Here is a 20,304-nt window from a genome sequence, read left to right on the forward strand (position 1 = left end):
TATGATAGCGTATTTATTACTTTTTAACAATTCCATTTCTTTTGGATAAAATGATGTGCGGTTACCTGTCTCTCAGGGAGAATGCCTGTGATGATTTTTGTAATGGATAAAGTTAGCCCCAACAAGCGGACAGGCAAAACTATGCCTATGCAGCCACTGCACCCTAGAGTGCTGCAGTGCACACTTTGGGAGCAACTGTACTAATGTATAATTTATACATGTTCATTCTAAATATTTAATAACCCATATTATTGATTTTATTCTATGCCGTTATATTCATATTGAAGGCATTAATTTTAATATCTTAAATTCAGATTTTGAAAGGCTGAATCCAAGATTTTTTTCTGAACTTTATATTCTATTGTATGCAGAACAAGTTTTATTCTGTTATTGTTACACTGCATGACAGTAATTGTCCCAACTGCAAATATATTTTCTGATTTGAGTATAATATGATAACCAGAAGTGGAGTTAAGTTTAATAAATCGATTTTCTGATAATTTCCTATAATTTAACAATTATCATTCTCGTTGCAGCACCTGGAGAGGCCAAAAATTTGACAGTTGAAAGTGTTGAGTCACAGTCCATGACAGTTCAGTGGGAACTACCGGCAGAGAACAGCCAGTGTTTGAAAGGATACTTGATTTCCATATTTAAAAGTGATGGGAATTTATTAGATTCGAGTCCACTGAATGCGGATCAAACAAGTCACACTCTGGATGGCTTACATGGTTGCACGGAATACAATATAACGCTTCTCACCAAAGGAAGTAATGGTTTGGAAGGGAAGCTAGCTTGGGTCACAGAAACGACCAGTGAAGAAGGTAAGGATCACCATCATAAAAACTTTAACATAATGTTTGCACACGCAGGCACTATTGGCGGATTGTGAAGAGGTGCTTGTGCAACCTTTGTTTGATGCTCTGCACCACAAAATTTCCTCTTGTGATAATAATAATAACAATAAATTATGAAAGTGTTACAGGAACTCCTGCGTAGCCAAATGCTTGGCATTCTCACCTTTGGTGTGAGTGGTCAAGCATGGGAGTTGTCACAAATGTTTGTAGGACGTCAGGACATTCATAAAACTTGATTAGTAAAGATAATAACAATTATTATATTACCATGGTTATAATTTATCACAATAGTAATTATTATAAACTAATATAGAAACAATTTTATTACAAATTTTTGTTATTATTATTGTTATATCCTTGTGAAGATTTTTGAGTGAATATTAAACACAATTGTTTTTCCTTTATGTTTTTACATTTCATCTGGTCAGTGTACTGAAATGCATAGTTATTCTATTTTGCTATTAACTTTTACATTCCTGTTCAAGGAAAAGTTTTAAAGTTAGGGGGAGGGGGATGTTTAAGATATAAAATTTGTTATTTGTTCTCTCACAAAAAACTATAATTTTGGAAATGGTGGAACCATTTATTCTTTAGATTGATAGATTCTTTGGTTTCTGTATTTTACACTAATTATTTTCGATCTAACATATTTTTACTTCGGTTATTTGAACATTTTTGTTGTTAACTATTAAAATAACAAGTTTTCTACAACTTGAAACAAATTATGCCAATTTCCAGAGGATGGTCAACAGACTGGTTTGACCTCCCTCCTGATGCCCATGGCCAGGGGTTTGATTCTCAATGGGAGCCATAAAATTTTGGCATTGACCCAGTGTTGTGAGGACAATTGGGGAGCTACTTCAAAAGATGTGACGGGCTCTGGTCTCAAAACCCAGAGAACAACAGCGATTAGGATACTGTATTACTGCTTGGAGAGCAGCAGCTCAGATGCATACAAAAAGAGTGTTCACACTACAGAAAAGGACTGTTAGACTTATGTGCAAAATACCTTCCAGATCCACATGCAGAATTGCCTTTCGCGAAAACAAAATTATGACTTTATCTTTGCTGTAGGTTTATAAATATATTATCTATGTACTTAATGACAAAACACAATTTAGAAACTAAGAAACTCATAGACATAACACAAGACAAAGAAAAAACTTCCATATCCAGACTAACAGATTAACTCTGAGACAGATCACCACATTCTGCAGGTATAAAATTCCACAACAACCTTCCCTCTTGGCTAAAAAATACCACTTCCTTATAGAGAAAAATGCAGCTAATCAAAAAATACCTCACAGAGCTCTGTATGACATTATTGGACTATAAATTATATATAAAAGAAAAGAGGGCCAAGAGGGCTAAATAAAAAGCAAAGAAGGAGAAAGGAAACACTCACCAGACAGTGAAAAATTTAGAATTTTCGCAAACTTATCGTTGCATCTTCAGCATAAGAGAAAAGATGGAACCGAAAGTTGGAGATTTGGCAGAGTTGCCAAGTCTGGATCGTAGAAGAAGTAGTGCGTATAATGGAAAATACACTGTTCCATCACCAGACTCGTCGAAACTGTGAGTGGATGGGCAGAGTAGGGTGGGAGGGGGGAGGAGGAAAGGGGAAGTTACTGAGGGGGGTAAGGATTTCGAATCGACCCTTCTTAATAGAAATCTGTTTGATACATCGTTGGGAAGGGTGTGAATCAAGGATTCCAGAAATGTAAAATTTAAAGTGAGGAAACAATGGGAAGTGGGAAAAAAGTAGCATTAATTGCCCCCCCCCCCTGATTCCGGGCTCTACTCCTGGGGTAATTGACCTACCACCCCTACCGCAACCATGGCCCTGCCTTTTTCTATAAAGTCCCTTTGAATGAAAACATGAAAAAATACGAATGTAAACATGATTTTAAAAAAGTTGAGTCCTAGTGGAAATTCGCATATATATTCCCGTTGAAAACAAAGTTCGACCTAGCAATACTGTGTGTTTATAACATTGATTAGGTTCAAGGAAACCAGCTAAAACTGTAAAACACAAGGGTCAATTTTGCAGTCTAGCCCTGAGTGGCCTTGTTCAGGCCAGGGGGAGTGGTTCTACTCATGGCTGATATATAAGCCCTCTCCCATCTTTTGCGAACTGAGGTGTTGGTTGGTTGGGGTAAGAGATGGATGATCGCTACCCGGAAGCAGTCGTTGAAAGGGATATTGTGTTGGTTGGTATGGACGGCGACAGTGAAGTTCAACTTGTGGGTGGAGGCACGGAGGTTGAGGCCAGTTGTTGTTTCCCCCAGGTAGACATCACCACAGATGTTGCAGGTGAGGATGTAGATCAAGTATGTACATCCTTTGGGGTGTAGCGCAAATTTGCCAGTGGCCTTGTGCATCTGGAGGGTGTTAGAGGTGATAACAATGGGGCAAATTTTGCACCTAGGGTGGTTGAATTTGTGGGCAGGGTGTGTTGGTTGTGTGGAGATGGACTGTTGTGGATCAGGATGTTTTGGAGGTTAGGGGGGAGTTTGAAAACCACTCCGGGTTTCTACAAGTATATACGAGGGTCACTATTTATATTTTGAGCCTTGGCAACACTGATTGAAGTTAGGCGCGATTTGACGTTTGCATGGAATCATCTGGCATTATTGACCATAACGTACTTCAAATGTTTTGTCAATAGCTTCATTTGTGTTGTTTATGTTGCCTTGGAGATTGCGCGACAACAATAAAATGGAATTAACTCGTGAACATTTTCGTGCGATGATTTTTTACGATTTTCGACGTGGATTATCAAGACAAGAGTGCATCGATCAACTTACTTCCACATTTGGCGATGAAGCCCCATCCTTTGCCACTGTGAAACGCTGGTATAATGAATTCAATTGTGGCCGCCATTCGCTCACCGATGAGATTCGCGAAGGTCATCCAAAATCGGTTGTTGTTCAAGAAAACATTGATGCTGTGCAAAACCTAATACTGCAAGATCGTCATGTGACATACTGTGAGATTGAGGCAACCATAGCCATTAGTTCCACCAGCATATATAAAATATTACATGATCATTTAGCTGTGAGAAAGGTATGTTCTCTTTGGATCCCACACAATTTGACAAAAACTCAAAAAGATGCTCGCGTCAATTGGTGCAAACAAATGCTCAATAAATACAATTGTGGTGCTTCAAAAGACTTATATAAGATTGTAACAGGTGATGAATCATGGATATATGCATATGAGCCGGAACGTAAACAGCAGTTGACTGTATGGGTGTTTCAAGATGAACCCAATCCAACAAAAGTTGTTTTCGCTCGAAGCACATAGAAACCAATGGTCGCCTGTTTTTTTCGGGAAAACTGGTCATGTGGCAACTGTGCCTTTAGAGGAACGTAGAACGGTCAACTCTGAATGGTACACAACAATTTGTTTGCCAGAGGTCTTCGGTCAAATACGGAAAACAAACAAATGCCGTCGGATCATTCTTCATGAAGACAGTGCCAGCTGTCACACATCTTGTCTAACAACAGACTTTATGAACAGTCAAAAAATCGAATTGATGGGTCATCCACCGTACAGTCCTGATTTGGCACCCAATGACTTCTTCTTGATCCCGAATGTCAAGAATAAATTGCGTGGACAACGATTTTAGTCTGCGGAAGACGCCGTTGATGCGTTCAAAAACCATATTATGGAGGTGTCCCAAGAAGATTTGAAAAACTGCTTTGACAAATGGTTCAAACGAATGCAAAAGTGTATTGACCATAAAGGAGAATACTTCGAAAAACAATAAAGCAGTTTTCAATGCCAAATTCCTGTTTTTTCATTGTTAGGCTCAAAATATAAATAGCGACCCTCATATGTTCATCATTGTTTTTAATATTGTGAATATAATGTGTACAATTTATGTAAACTTCTTTATCACATATGTGCAGCATGATTATGATTGTGTAAAAATTTTTGTTCTTATACTGTAATAGCATGTATACCATATCTTATATTATATTTTCATGTATCTGACGAAATACATACCCATGCATAATGGGTCAACAGATGAACAAAGATTATGATTATGGGCCTGGATGCTCTGATCACTCGTCGCCCAATGGAAAAGCCAATCTGTACCATGGAGTTTTCTTTAGTTTAGTTTAGTTTTAGTTACATAGTATAATGTGGATATTCATCTCTGTGTATTGCAGCTACATTGTAACCAAGAGAAAAACATCTGTGGCACTGTTGTAGAATTTTCAACTGCAAGTGAGCAGTGGGAGCATGAGTAATGCAATCAGCTGTATACCATGCAATCCCGCCCCTACATTGCCAAAATATATGTTTGTTTCATTATTGTTTAGTATTTTTATTTCATAATTGTTGGTTTTTGTCTCTTACAGTACCAGGGCCACCAGATGTAAGCTACTCACCGGGCCCTTATTTTATTCAACTGAATTGGACTGCCCCTACAGTGGACGAAGGCCGCTCTTGTGTTGCTGCATATAATGTTTCATGGGGGATCTCTTCAGTTGAAGTGTCTGCAACTCAGTATGAAGTAAAGAATCTCGCTCCTTGCAGTACATATGAAGTGAGTGTGACTGCAGTAACACCTTCTGGACAAGAAGGGATGAGAAAGACAATGCTGATTAATACACTTGCAGCAGGTAAGCGAGTATTACTTTAGGAATTTTGTAATTTTCTGTGATGTTTTCCGCATACCTGGTGGTATGCAATGGCATGCCAGTATTTTCTAGGGCTGAGCCGATACCACTTTGAATCGATGCCGATACTCTCACCGATACCGATACTTGTATAATTCCAATTTAAAATAACAAAGGCTATATTACATACACATACAAAAATTTATGTATGTGTGTGTAATTATTATTATTATTATTACATTTTATATGTATACATTTCCGACAAGGGGCGATGAATAAATTAACCCACAAAACGATACTCTGTTGCAAAGATGCATTTCAACTTTACAGTTTTTTTTAGATCAGTGACAATCAATCAGATGTTAAAAAATTTGAGAAATATTAAGTGATACTAAGAGCAAGGCAATAGTGTCATTGTCGTCTCGCTCTCCCCATGTTGAAAAATGAAACCACATCTTCAACCTCCCCTAAAACTAAGGGATTACTCTTCCAAAACTAACATTAAATCATCTGTAAACACATGAATAATTGGCGATTTACCAGCCCCGGACACGACGTCTAAAACTAACGTTAAAGCTGTAACGTAAAACCAATCTAGTTCTTTTTTTTTGTCCTTTAACAAAGAGAACATCCTCCTCTGTGGCGCTGCAGTCTAAGGTGCTGTGCTTTGGACACCAACTGTGGGATGGCAGGGGTTCGAGTCTGCCTGGGTTCAGTCTCTGGGTTCTCGGCCTGTGTGTAGGACCGGTGGCAACCCACCATCATGAGGAAATTGGGGAGCTACAAGTGAGTAGTGTAACCTGGTCTCGGATATCTCCTATAATGGCTGAGGGTTCGACGTGCTGACCCCATGTCACCCCATTACAGGTTGAAGATCTCCTCTCCTCTAGGTAGTATTGTGAGAGGGAGACTTGCAGTCGGGAGATAGGCCAAGGCCCTTCAAGGGCTGCCGTGCCATGGGTTATTATTATGTTGTTATAACAAAGAGAAAGAATAAAAATTAATAAACGAAATTTGAGGACAGAATAGAAACTTACCAGTCTCTTGCTTGTATATCAGGCGATTGACTTCAGTACAGTGATATTCCGACGTGACTTTGATTTCGATATGTATACAAATGATTTCTAAAAAAAATAAATGCATAGTTGCCATGGAGGACAATCAAAACCCATCACTTCACTTCCCAGAATGAAACTGCCATCAACTGTCGTTCAAAGAAAATTATTCCCTTGCCCCATTCCCTGTGCCGAAACACATCTGTTGAAACCCAGTTATGTAGGTCAGGACAAACAAAAGTCTAAATTTGGAGAGGACAATGGGGATTAGCCCAGGTATCTGAATTTCCAGGAATATGCTATGTACTGTGTGTGAGATATGTCCACCACTTTCATGGGCGATGGCCTTTTTGACTGCGGGATGTTTTTAAACAGAGATGTCTGAAAACACCAAAGAAAGTGGAAAGATTATCCGCTGGCGCATCGTTGGCTTTCGGGACCTCATTGGAGTTATTGTTCCACGAGACCGTATCTGTACGAACAAAGCCTGGTACACTTTGAAGAGAACTAAACATAAGCAGCGAACTCCTATGGGGGTAATTTCACGTTACACTTGATTTGCAAGATACTTGTCCGCGAGTCTTATCTGCGTACGGATCTTTGTGTCATATACTTGCTGTTCGTGGAAACTTGAGTACAGGTTCATTTAACAAATGCACAACTATTTTTTTTATCAAAACCATAGGTAAATAAAAGTGAGTATTAGTTTCTCCATATTTATATACTACCGCGTCTCTCTTTTCCCAATTATGAACCATAGGTAAGTTGTAAAAGGTGAACGAACCTTTGAAAAGGAACAAATTTTGGTTTTGAACGGTCTTCTAGCGACTCAAAAACAATAGTATCGGCTAGTATCTGTGCAAAAATATCAACCGATACTCAGCCCTAGTATTTTTTAGTAATTCTTATAATGACCATAATAATGCACCGGCATAATAACAATAACAAACCAACTTGTAGAGTACTGTAACTTTTCATCCCATATAAAAAGCACTGCCTATAAATATTTTCAGTTTTTAGAAAAACAATTGTTTTATGTGATAATCAGTCAATTCTATGAATTTCATAATTATTTCAATAGTTTTAAAATACTCATCTGCAGAGTAAAATCAAGGTTGAAGCATTGTATTTGGTTCTCATAAGGTTCTTTATCTCAAGATATATTCTGCTTACCCCATAATTCTCTCTTTCTCTCTCTGTCTCTCTCTCTCTCTCTCTCTCTGTCTCTCTCTCTCTCTCTCTCTCTCTCTCTCTCTCAATCTCTCTCTCTCTCTCTCTTTTTTTGGTCCATATCCATTTTTAAAGTAAGGATAAAATATAATATTACAAACATTTTCATAATTTGGAAATAACACAGGTTAACTTATATCACAAAAGCAACAAACACTCCCTATGTTATGTTGCTTTCCTAGATAGAGAAACTCTTCTGATTTAGTTGACATTTTGACTCTCCCTACAACCAGTCACCTCCACCATATGCTCTGAATACTTTCCTCTGAATTTGGTCAAGGAATACTAGTCTAGTATTTATTCACTCACAAACTTGTTCACTTACCTGATGCCTCAATGGCTGATGGAATATGGCTTAAGTGTGCTAAGGACGTGCTGATCGGCTCCAGAGAAGATTGTAAAATTCTGCTGGACATTGGGCTGCTGGCTGATTCTTATCTTCACACAAGGAGGAGGTAGGGTCAAGGTTCAGGACTGACGTGTGCAAGTGCAACTTCAACGTTAATTAACAGAAAATACTGGAATAATTATCTGACGCTAGTCTCAAGCCATAACCACTGTGCTTCACGCATACCAACCCAAGATGTCTCGTGCTGTGGCCAAGGAACTCGGCGACCGGCTGGAAAGCTTCGATAAGCAGGTGCGTGCTGAGCTGGACAGTTTCAAATGAAAAATTGATAATGAAACTCAGTCGAGAAGCAGGGACCTAAGTGCTACGTACGATTCTGAAGGAATGAAGAAACTCAAAGACGAGCTGAGTAAATTGGAGGCACGGTTGGAGGAAAGTTTCAGAGTGCAAAAAGACGACTTCCATTATTTACTGGATAAGATAGAATCACAAGAAGATAGGCTGGACGATTTGGAATAATATTCAAGCCATGAGTGTCTCCTTATTCACAGAGTGCAGGAGAACGTCCAGGAGAACGTGGATGAGGTCCTGGACTTATTCCGAAATAAGATGCACGTCGACATCAAGAGTGACCAGATTGCGAGGTGCCACTGTTTGGGAAAACCAAACCGTAGCACGACCGAGGCCATGCAGGAAGGAAAATGCTGCATTATTGTTAAATTTGCAACCTACAAAACCAGGCACTCAGTGTGGTCCGCGAAGAAACAGCTAAAAGAAGCCGGGTCGTGAATATACATCAGAGTCGCTTACTCCAGTGCGACAGGAGATGCTGCGGGCAGCAAAAGAGAAGTTCAGGCACCACGCGTGCTACACCGAAGATGGCAGGATCGTGGTGCGCACCGCTACCGGCATGAAACTTACTGTTACAAGAATGAAGGAACTATCCCGATTGACCCCTGAGCCTTATACCTCAAGTGACTAGACCCATAAACAAGACTGCTTGGACTCCGTAGCCACTTTAACATTAGTAACAGGTTAACATTGAAATACTTTTTAATATTTATTTTATTTTTATCATTCTATATTTTTTATTTTTATTACTATTTTTTTCCCTTCCACAAACTTAGTGTATAATCAAAGTATATATCCGTGATGACCATCCTCATTTGATTCCTTAGTTATTTGTATTATGAGTGTGTGTTTGAAATCGTTTAAATTGGTGATCATAGTGTTAAGTGTTATGTCAGTGATGCTAGAAATTCGTAAAACTACGTTTGGTATGGTGTCGCATCTGCTATAGGCTCTTGGCAGAGGTAAGTCTTTGCTAACTTGTCAATCTTTTTTTGTTTTGCACTCAATAGTTGGTAGCACTGACTGAATAGCATGAAGACAACCTGCATTCCTTGCAATTCCAAAACTGTAAACAAGGCACCCCTCTTGTCGCTCAACCCTCCAGGCGACACTGACCCATCGCCAGAGCAGACATTGCCAAATGTCTTTCTTCCACATGGGAGTCGCTAACGTGAGGTCATTGCTTCCGAAATTGGACAAATTAAATTATGTAATACGTAAGTTGGATTTAGACGTATGTGTAATCACGGAAGGTTAGATAAGCGATTCCACACCACGGTCTGCATTTAGCTTGCCGGGCTACGAAGTAATCACACAAAGTAGAAGTAACAAGAGGGGAGGTGGAATTCTTGTGTATTACAAATATGGGTTAAAGATACAGAAAATAGAGATCGGAGTGAACACCGATGATGTCGAAATGCTAAGTTTCATATTATATTACAAAAATGTGTGACTGGCATGTGCACTGTTTATCGGCCACGCAATGTAGCGTACTCTAAACTGTTGATACTCGAGGAGGTGATATCTGAAATATACCTGTCCGTCGATAGATTCTTGTTGCTCACTGATTTAAATTGAGATTACAACCAAATACAGTAGAGCGTCGATTATCCGAAGTAATTGGGGGACATGGGTGTTCGGAAAACTGGTTTGTTCGGATAATCGAACTGTACATGTTTATTTGCCAAAAAGAAGTACTGTACAGTAAATTTATTCATAAAAACAGGCATCTCTTTAAGTATGTATTACAAAGTAACGTACAAAGGCAACTTTAGTAGGAATATATAGTATGTGGTACAGTTTATTAAACAAAAATATGTACATATTACATACGCATTTTGCATGAACAATACATACACCGACAGAAGTGTGCTGATTGTTGAAACACAGCGACTGGCGGCTTGGCCGGTCAGCAGCGCCTTATGAAGGCCCCATTAGAAGCAATGTTCTGCCAGCGGTGGCTCAGTGCGGCGACTACTGTGGGAAACTTGGTTTGGGAGTGAGGGGGATGATGGACAGTAGGGTGGGAGAGTAACAGGTGCGAGCGAGTACACAGTTCGGTTAAGCGGTCGTTCGGTTGACCGACGTTCGGATAATCGACGCTCTACTGTAAATCAGAAACGCGGTTTCTAAAATCCATAATATCTTCCTTCTGGCTAACACAAGTTTTAACAAAACCAACGTGCATAACTGAAATTAGCGAAACTCTTTTAGATATTATAGTAATAGATGATGTTACCAGAATGCATGCAACCAACGTCACAGTGTCTATCGGTAAATCAGATCAGTGTGTAACTTACATCGACTTTGTTTATGAGAAACCCGCTAATGAGAGAAAATATTTGCCTTACAGAAGCTTCTCCTCTTTCGATATAGACAATTTTACCGAAGACATAACAAACGTTCAGTGGGAAACACTGCAATCAGTTGATACCATTGATGAACAAGTAGACTTTTTTAGCTCCAATATTGTATGTTTATTTGATTGCAATGCACCTATGAAAACCGCCCGAGTTAAGAGGAAGCACGTTCCGTTGATAACTCCTAATGTCAAGTTATTAATGCATATTCGAGACAACGCTCTGAGGAAATTGAAACGTACGAACAAATTGATGTGCACAAAGCAGTATACATAACATAAATCAAACAGTGTTGGAGCAGACTGCATAAACACTAAGATGTTAAAGATTGCACTACCATATGTACTGACTCCATTAACTCATATAATCAATTATTCTTTGTCTAAAGGCATGTTTCCAGAAACATGGAAAGAAGCGCGAGTCTTGCCTCTTCAAAAGAAAAAAGAGATCAGTTCTAGGCCCATAAGCCTATTGCTAGTACTCTCTAAAGTACTAGAAAAATTGTATTTTCACAACTAATATGTTATGTTGACGCAAACAACATGTTACCTACAGTTCAGTCTGGGTTCCGTGCCCGGCATAGCACAGCAACAGCTTGAACAAAAGTTACAGATGATATTCTTTGCGAAATTGACAACCGTTGTTCTACACTTCTCGTATTACTGGATTTTAGTAAAGCTTTCAACACAGTCCAACACGATTTGTTAATATCTAAACTCAAATACTATAAATTTGACTCTGTAGCCGTAAGGTGGTTTGAATCCTATTTACTTAATAGAAAACTGAGAACATTCCTTCAAAATTCACCCTCGCAGATCTCCGAAGCTGTAGTTTTGAAAGCAGGGGTTCCACAGGGATCAATTTTAGGGCCTCTCCTTTTCACCCTCTACACCACAGACTTAAATAAAGTTATAAAATTTTTCACACCACATTTCTATGCAGATGATACACAACTGTATTTTTCGACTAGACATCCAGTGCTAGAAAGTAGTATTTCCTCACTCAACACCGATTTAAATAATATTTACACATGGTGTACATCAAATGGACTTAAGATAAACCCTGAAAAATCACTTTATATGCTAATTGGAACGAAACAATCGCAAAAACATTCTATTGTTGAGCCAATGGAACTTAAAATTAATAATGCAACCATTCCATGTAAAAATTCAGCAAAAAATCTTGGCTTGATTGTTAACGATACGTTGGACTGGACGGACCACATCAATGCACAATATTAAAAAGAATATTTTATTGTGAGAAATCTCTACAGTTTCCAAGATCAACTACCTGCAGAATGTAAACTTAGACTAGTTCAATCTTTAATTTTTCCACTATTTGATTATTGTGACACTGTGTATGGGTCCAAACTTGCGAAAAAACTCAGCAGAAAAATTCAAATCGCACAAAATGCATGCATCAGATGTACTTTTGGCCTGGATAAATGCGGTCTCATCCTTCCCATCTTAAACAGATATAATATTTTAACAATGGTCAACAGGAGGTTACTGCACTATCTATCTTTCATTCATGATCTGCAAACTGAACGTAAACCCGCGTACTTATTTGAAAAATTATGTAATCCCAACACAATTCAGACATGGAACACGTCGTCACAACAAACTTGACATTCCTCACCATTCGACTACGCTATATACCTCATCTTTTTCTATATCTGCCCCGAAAGCATGGAATGATCTACCTACAAATGTTAAATTCATAATATTCAATAAGAGTTTCAAAATTGAATTGAAAGAAATGCTTCTACAGGAACAGCAGCAGAATAGTAGCACATACTAGAAGTGAACTGGCACTCAACAAACTACAAAACATTCATATTCTATAACTGTAACTATTGGAATTTTATTAATATCTTCAAATTATTATTATTATTTACTTAAATGCAACCTTATGTTAACATTCACATTTATATTTTTCTTTTCACATTTGTATTTTTTTCTCTTGTTCTTTCACATTTATATTATCTTTTGACTAATATTACTGAAATGAGAATATTCATAATTGTAGGTAATGTGAATTTTTTAATTTCTCTTTAGTGTAATCAAGCTTTCCATCTGTACTCATATATTATCATATTATATTATATATACTTATATTTTCTTATGTAGCTCATGACAAGGGTTAGGTGGCAGAGCAGCCTACGGCTGAACCTCTCCCTCTAAATAAAGGAATTATTATTATTATTATTATTATTCAGTGATAGACTAATGATTTTGCCATTGATTGCTCTATGTTAGCCAAGGCATGGTGATAAATTTTCCTTTGCGAGTGTCTTTTCATCAATTTCACCCAATCGTCATTTATCCTCATTGTCATGATTAGCCTAAGAGGTAGAGAAGCCACCACTAAGCAACAGCCAGCCCTGATCCTCCCCCCTCCTAATTTTTGATTTTACTTGCCTGTGTGGCAATGATTTCAACCATTGATACTGCAACAGGTTGCAACGTAACCCATAGCACAGCTTAATAGTACTTTTGGTACACACAGGTTGAAATATGTAGATTTTTTTTTTTACCCAGTAAAAAATGCTACATAAGTAAAACAGTTGAAGCAAGGACTCGAGCTAGTATATCAGTTGGCATGGCATGACTCAGTCTGGTTGCGACTGTATAGTTTTAAAGGAATAAATTCTACATGGTAAATTTTGTGTTTGTATCAAAAGGCAAAGTAATAGAGTGAGAAAACATGTAAAATAAGGAGATACAAATACATTGTTCATTCATCTACTGATTTGTTCACTTACTTGCTGACTGCTGACTCTTTGACTCAGCTGCTGACTCTTTGACTCAGCTGCTGACTCTTTGACTCAGCTGCTGACTCTTTGACTCGACTTCTGACTCTTTGACTCGACTTCTGACTCTTTGACTCGACTTCTGACTCTTTGACTCGACTTCTGACTCTTTGACTCGACTTCTGACTCTTTGACTCGACTTCTGACTCTTTGACTCGACTTCTGACTCTTTGACTCGACTTCTGACTCTTTGACTCGACTTCTGACTCTTTGACTCGACTTCTGACTCTTTGACTCGACTTCTGACTCGTTGACTCGACTTCTGACTCGTTGACTCGACTTCTGACTCGTTGACTCTACTTCTGACTCGTTGACTCGACTTCCGACTCGTTGACTCGACTTCCAACTCGTTGACTCGACTTTCGACTCGTTGACTCAACTTCCCGACTCGTTGACCCAACTGCTGACTGTTGACTGGTTCCCTCACCTGCTTAATTACTTGTACACTCACTTCAGTCACTCATTACCTCACCCACTTACTCACTGAAGAAAGAATCTGTACTTTCTCTGCTCAATTTATGCTTTTAATATAACCACAATTTTGAAATGCTTGTTCTTTTTACAGCACCTGGCCAAGTAGAAAATCTGACAGTTCAAGATATACAGCCACATTCCCTGATGCCTACGTGGGAACCTCCGGAGGAAAACAGCCCCTGTTTGGAGGGATATGTGATTTCTCTTTATAACAGTGATGGCTCTTTCATCAATTCACACAGTTTGGATACAGAACAAACTGGTTATCAGCTTGAAAATTTGCAAGCTTGCACTGAATACAATGTATCAGTTCTCACAAAAGGTAGAAGTGGACTGGAGGGGAAACTTTCGTGGATCCAGGAGAAAACTAGTGAAGAAGGTAAGGGTTGAGATTATAAATAATTGTGTGTTTCATAATAATCATCCTGTATCCTAGATGAAAGAAATGGAGAATTTTGATGTTTATGCATCAGTAGTGACGCAAATTAAAGTAATAATTCATAATTTAATGAACACAATCCTCAAATATGTGAATTTACAAATCATATATTTTTCCATATTTGAAGCCTGTATGTTGCTTCATTACTCTTTCCTCGACAAGTGAATCAAGAAATTTTATTAACTTAATATTAATATTCAAGTTGTAAGTTTGTATTTATTGGAACTAAATGTTCTCAATTGTAGAATTAATTGATAATTTGTTTACCTTATTTTCAGTTTAATTGGATTCCATTGGAAGTTTATTTTTTTGTCTTATATTTTTTGTACCTTTTCTATGGCGGTCGTTTTTTTATCTAAATGTTGTGCATTTATTGAATCTGTCCATAGATAGTTAAATTCATACATCCTTTCTGATGATTTAGATGTGTGTTGAGAAAAAAATTCCTATAAAACAGCTACTAAAAATCTATTTTACAGAACCTGGACCACCTGACAGATTAGATCACACATCACATCCATATTCTTTAGAACTAAAATGGACAGCTCCAAAATTAGGACAGTCATGTGTTTCCAAATACAAAGTTTCCTGGATGGTTGATGGGGATAATGAAACCTCTCGTGAAGTGTCTGAAACTGCGTATGAAATCGAACACCTTTCTGCTTGCAGTATCTACAACATTTCTGTGGTTGCAAAAACCCCTTTGGGTCAAGAAGGAGAGAATAAGGAAGTACAGTTGGAAACACTTGCAGCAGGTAAGAAAAAATACATTTTTGTATGATTTAAACATATAATCATATCATATCATATCATAAATTGAGGCTGGGCTAATGCCGATGTATTGTTATTGGAATTTGAAAAATATTGTTGGATTTTATTTACTGATACTAGCAGATACTTTTCCAGCATTATGGAATTTTATATTTTAAAACAATATAAGATTGAAATGCTTACATTTTAAAATTAAAAGCAATTAAACTATCTCGAACTGTTACAATTTGCAGGTATCTGTATTGGTAGGAATCTGGTAAAAAAGGTAAAGTGTTCCCCTGTGCTTAGCACCATGCCATGAAGGCGTATAGGGGGTGTTGTGGTAACGCGGTAGGAATCTGAGAGTTTGATATGTCTACGAGTTAAAAGTGATACCTGCTCAGTCATAGTAATTTGCATTGATTGTAATATGATTTAAAATGCAATTTGAAAACGTAGATAGAATTATTTGATTTGATTTGAAAAGTAAAGGGCATGGCATAAAAGGTTTTTTTTTTTTTTTTTTTTTACTTCGAAACTAGTACTACGTTATTAGACAAAAATACAAACACATCAACTACACCATTATACATATCCATTTGCTAAATATGCACAGTCACAGTCACGTGTTGAATATTAAGTCCTGCAGGTGAGCACCATTTCATCGTTGACACTTGGTCAAACCGCAAAAACCGAAAAAGTTAAGTGGGAATTAGAAAAACTACAATTTGAACTGCAAACAAAAAGTGAGATTATAAGAATTCTCGAAGAAGGTAAATTAGAAATTAGAACTGTTAAAAGGAAAGAGAGAAGAAATGCATTAACTACTTTCTCCCATTAAAACCCGTATGAAGTGCTAATGGATGCAGAAGTAAGCCCCCAAACATATGCATTGGTCCTTTCATCAGATTCAATTCCAAACGTAAAAACATTGCAAACCAAACACAGAAGTAAGATAATTCGGGAGAAAACAAAGAAACACTTTGCTTGGAAAACCACAATTTTAAACACAAAAACCAGCAATGCAGAAAAGTCGAACCTTAAAGAAACAGACCTAAAGAACAAACTTTCGGGAAGGAGCAAAATACTCATTTTTGCCGATGGTCATGGACATGAGCTAGCCCCAAGAATAAACCAAAACATGCCTAACACCATTTGCAATGGCACAGTTAAACCTAATGCAAAGATGGAAGACTTAATAGGAACAATAGTCAAGGAAGTAAAAGAATTAGGTACGAAAGATCATGTTGTCATAATTGGCGGCACAAATGACGTTTCAAGAAATAATGGTGAAGCTATCATTCAAAATCTATTAAATACCTTACCAAAAGTAACGCACACAAACATTATTGTTGCCGACATTCCCCACCGATATGACTTGATCGAAAACTTCTGTGTAAACTTAGAAATTAAAAATGTAAACAGAAAGGTAAGAAAAGTCTGTAAATCCTACAAAAATGTCAACATTTTGGATCCACACTCCATAGATCGAAAACTCTACACACATCACGGACTACATCTCAACAAAATAGGAAAAAAAACTACATCAGCCAGAAAATCATGGATCTCACAAATCAAGGCCAAACAAACAGCTGCAATATCCCAGTACCCTGGAAACAGAGTACTCATACCTTACATGCTGAAATTACAAGAAATGAAGATGACTGTAGTGATCACAGTGCTAAATGCGTAAATAGTGTTGAGTATCAGTGTCATACCAATCTAAGTTCAACCCCCCACCCCTCCCGTGAGGAAATTGCGAATACAGTATCAACATGTAACAGTTAGAAGTACAATCTGAAAACAGAGATTGTGTTATAATCAGTTATGACACCGAAGATAGCAGTGAAAAGTGTAGTGAAAAAGTGAGTGCTCCAAGTGTACAGTCATCTCAACGGAAGAAGTGTACACCCAGTAAACTGAAGAACGATTTTTTATGGTAAGTGATAAGCATACATATGATAACCAAATCCCCATTAAAAACAGCCTGCGAAACCAAGAAGGAACGATTACAGTTCTCCATAACAATGTACAGAGCATTTCCAACAAAATTGACCAACTGGAAATAATGCTAAGTGAGTGCACACCAGATATATTCGTAGTTACTGAACATGGTCTCAGGTCTGAAAATTATAAATTATGCGCAATTACAGGTTACAATCTACATGCAGTTTACCACAGGTCAATTAAAAAAAGTGGTGGCACTGCGATCTTCATAAAAAAATAGTGTACAAAATATCAAAAAAGTGTTAAACCTTGACAAATACTGCATGGAAAATATACTAGAAGTTAGTGGTGTAGAGCTTAATATAGGATTAGATACGTTTAAGATTATAGCAGTATACAGATCACCAAACAGTGACATAAATCTCTTTGTAAATGCTTTGGACAACATGCTAAACCATCTGACAAAAAAACATGACAAACTATTAATAGTTGGAGATATAATTGTAGATCTTCTAAAACAAGACACAAACAGTGCTCAATACTTGGATACCTTGAAGTCAAACAACCTAACTCAAATAATTCAAGAACCAACTCGAATAACAGAAAGTACAGAAACCCTAATTGACCATGTATTTGACACAATCAAATCACATTAAAGCTGAAGTTCTACATACGCTTGCTTATCTCTGACCACATGTCTCAAAAAATTACAATACAAGGGAAAAGGTTAGAATACTCAAAAAGTTACACAATAGAATGTAGGGATATATGTGAGCAAAATATAGATTATCTTAAATACCTCTTACATCAGGAAAATTGGATAGACCTTTACCAACTAGCTGACAGAAATGATATCTGGGAATTGCTAATAAGCCACTTTACATATTATTTAAATGTAGCTTGAACATATTATTTAAATGTAGCTTGTCCCAAAACAACAAAAAGAATATACCCTAATAAGATGAAAGTGCCACTAACAGAAGAAATCATACTTTTGAAAAGTAATATGAAAATAGAATATGAAAAATTTAAAATTACAAAAGACACTAAGCACCAGGAAAAGTACAAAAATGTAAAAAAAACTATTCAAGAAAGCCATAAAGAAACAAAAATCAAATATTTTCAGTAAACAAATAAAAAAGTCTGTTAATAAACAAAAAGCCATTTGGAAAATTATAAACAATCACCATGTATCAAACACAATCAATGATAAAGCAAACATAAAAGTCATTAAGGATGACACTGAAGTAATTGACCCGAATATCATATGTAACTTATTCAACAGGGCCTCCCCGATGGCGCAGTGGTAGCGTCGTCACCTTGTAATCAAGGGGTCCCGGGTTCGATTCCCGGTGGAGGCACATAGTGGTTCGGATCCCACTTTAAACTGTAGGTCCAGTCCCGATTAGCCTTACTGTGCATAAAGTGGACTTAAAACAACAAATCAATCCAATAACTTATTCAACGAATATTTTATAAACTTAACCAACACAAACAGAGAGAATGAAAATAATGACAAAACACTAGAGATCCCAATGGACAAAGATCGGCCAAACAGTATATATATATCCCAGAAGTAAGTGCTAATGAGCTAAAAAGAAGTCATACAAGGTTTTAAAAAACATAAAATCTCAAGGACCTGATGAATGGTCAGCTGAACTTATTAAATCCTGCTCAGAATATATTTTAGAACACCTGCTGTATGCAGTCAACAATTCAATAAGAGATGGTACATTCCCCAAAGTTCTAAAAAACAGCACAGTGATACCCATATTCAAAAAAGGAGCTGCAACAGACATTGAGAACTACAGACCTATCTCCCTAACATCTGCTTTTTCAAAGATACTGGAAAAAATGTTATCAAATTATATTAAAAATTTTTGTAACAAATATAACATAATAAACAGAAACCAACATGGATTCCAGAAAGGGAAATCAATAAACACAGCTCTAGCACAGTTAATCGATTATGTAACCGAAACATTAGAGAAACACGAAGCTGCAACCACTATATATCTAGATCTTTCCAAGGCATTCGATAGGATAAAACATGACTTGCTTATGGTCAAACTAAGCAATATAGGAATAAGAGGGATAGCTTATGAACTTATCCAATCTTATCTACATGACAGAATGCAAATTACTCAAATAAGCTACAACATGCATGGTATAGTCACTAACTTTAAATCACAAAGTAGGAAAGTGTTAATGGGGGTACCCCAAGGATCAATCATGGGGCCTCTGCTCTCTATTTTGTACATAAACAATGTACCAGAATACCCAAACACAAAAATTGTCACCTATGCAGATGACACAACCGTTCTTGCCAGAGGTATCGACCTTAGGAAGCTTGAAATAAACACTTTTATCACCATAAACCAACTGGCACAATACTTAACTTCACACGGATTAATAATAAACAACAATAAAACAAAATTTATGATATTCAATACAATCCAAAACATGGATTTTGAGTCACAAACACTATGCATAGACAATGTGCTCATAGAAACTGTATCTTCAGTAAAGATTTTGGGAATAACACTAGATCAAAAATTAACGTGGGAAGAACAAATTAACAACATGTGCAGTAAACTATCATCTAATCTATACCTGCTAAAACAAATGGCTGAATATAATTTAACAGAAATTAACAAATGCATATATTATGGTCTAATTTACCCCTATGTTGAATATGGCATAATAGCTTGGGGTGGATCATTTTATAATAATACTGTCAGTATACTGAGACTTCAAAAGAGAGCACTTAGAATAATGTACAAACTAGGCTGTAGGGAATCTTGCAAAGAATTATTCAGGGAGAAACAAATAATGACAATATACTCCCTATACATCTATAAGGCTATAATGTTTGTTCTAAATACTGGAAGCATGACTAAAAATAACCAATTACGCAACCACAATACAAGGGGGAAAGATAATTATTACCAGAACCAACACAGACTCAATATCTCAAAACAATCACCAATGAATGCTGGGAAAATATTCTACAACCAGCTGCCTCATGACATAAAACTGATATCTCCAA

At 37.1% G+C, this 20,304-nt stretch overlaps 1 protein-coding gene across 2 annotated transcripts in view; it reads left to right on the forward strand.

Annotated features, from left to right (window-relative positions):
- The window catches only part of Ptp52F (Protein tyrosine phosphatase 52F), a 209,097-nt gene that overhangs the window by 131,480 nt on the left and 57,313 nt on the right, over positions 1–20,304 (forward strand). For both annotated transcript variants that reach the window (XM_083129556.1, XM_083129555.1), the window contains exons 7-10: positions 537–824; positions 5,228–5,491; positions 14,211–14,498; positions 15,038–15,313. In XM_083129556.1, the coding sequence (XP_082985682.1) occupies positions 537–824; positions 5,228–5,491; positions 14,211–14,498; positions 15,038–15,313 (1,116 nt within the window). The remainder of the gene's footprint in view (positions 1–536; positions 825–5,227; positions 5,492–14,210; positions 14,499–15,037; positions 15,314–20,304) is intronic.

This window comes from Lepisma saccharinum, chromosome 10 (assembly GCF_977018435.1).
Source record: "Lepisma saccharinum chromosome 10, izLepSacc3.1, whole genome shotgun sequence".
Taxonomy (NCBI): Eukaryota; Metazoa; Arthropoda; class Insecta; order Zygentoma; family Lepismatidae; genus Lepisma; species Lepisma saccharinum.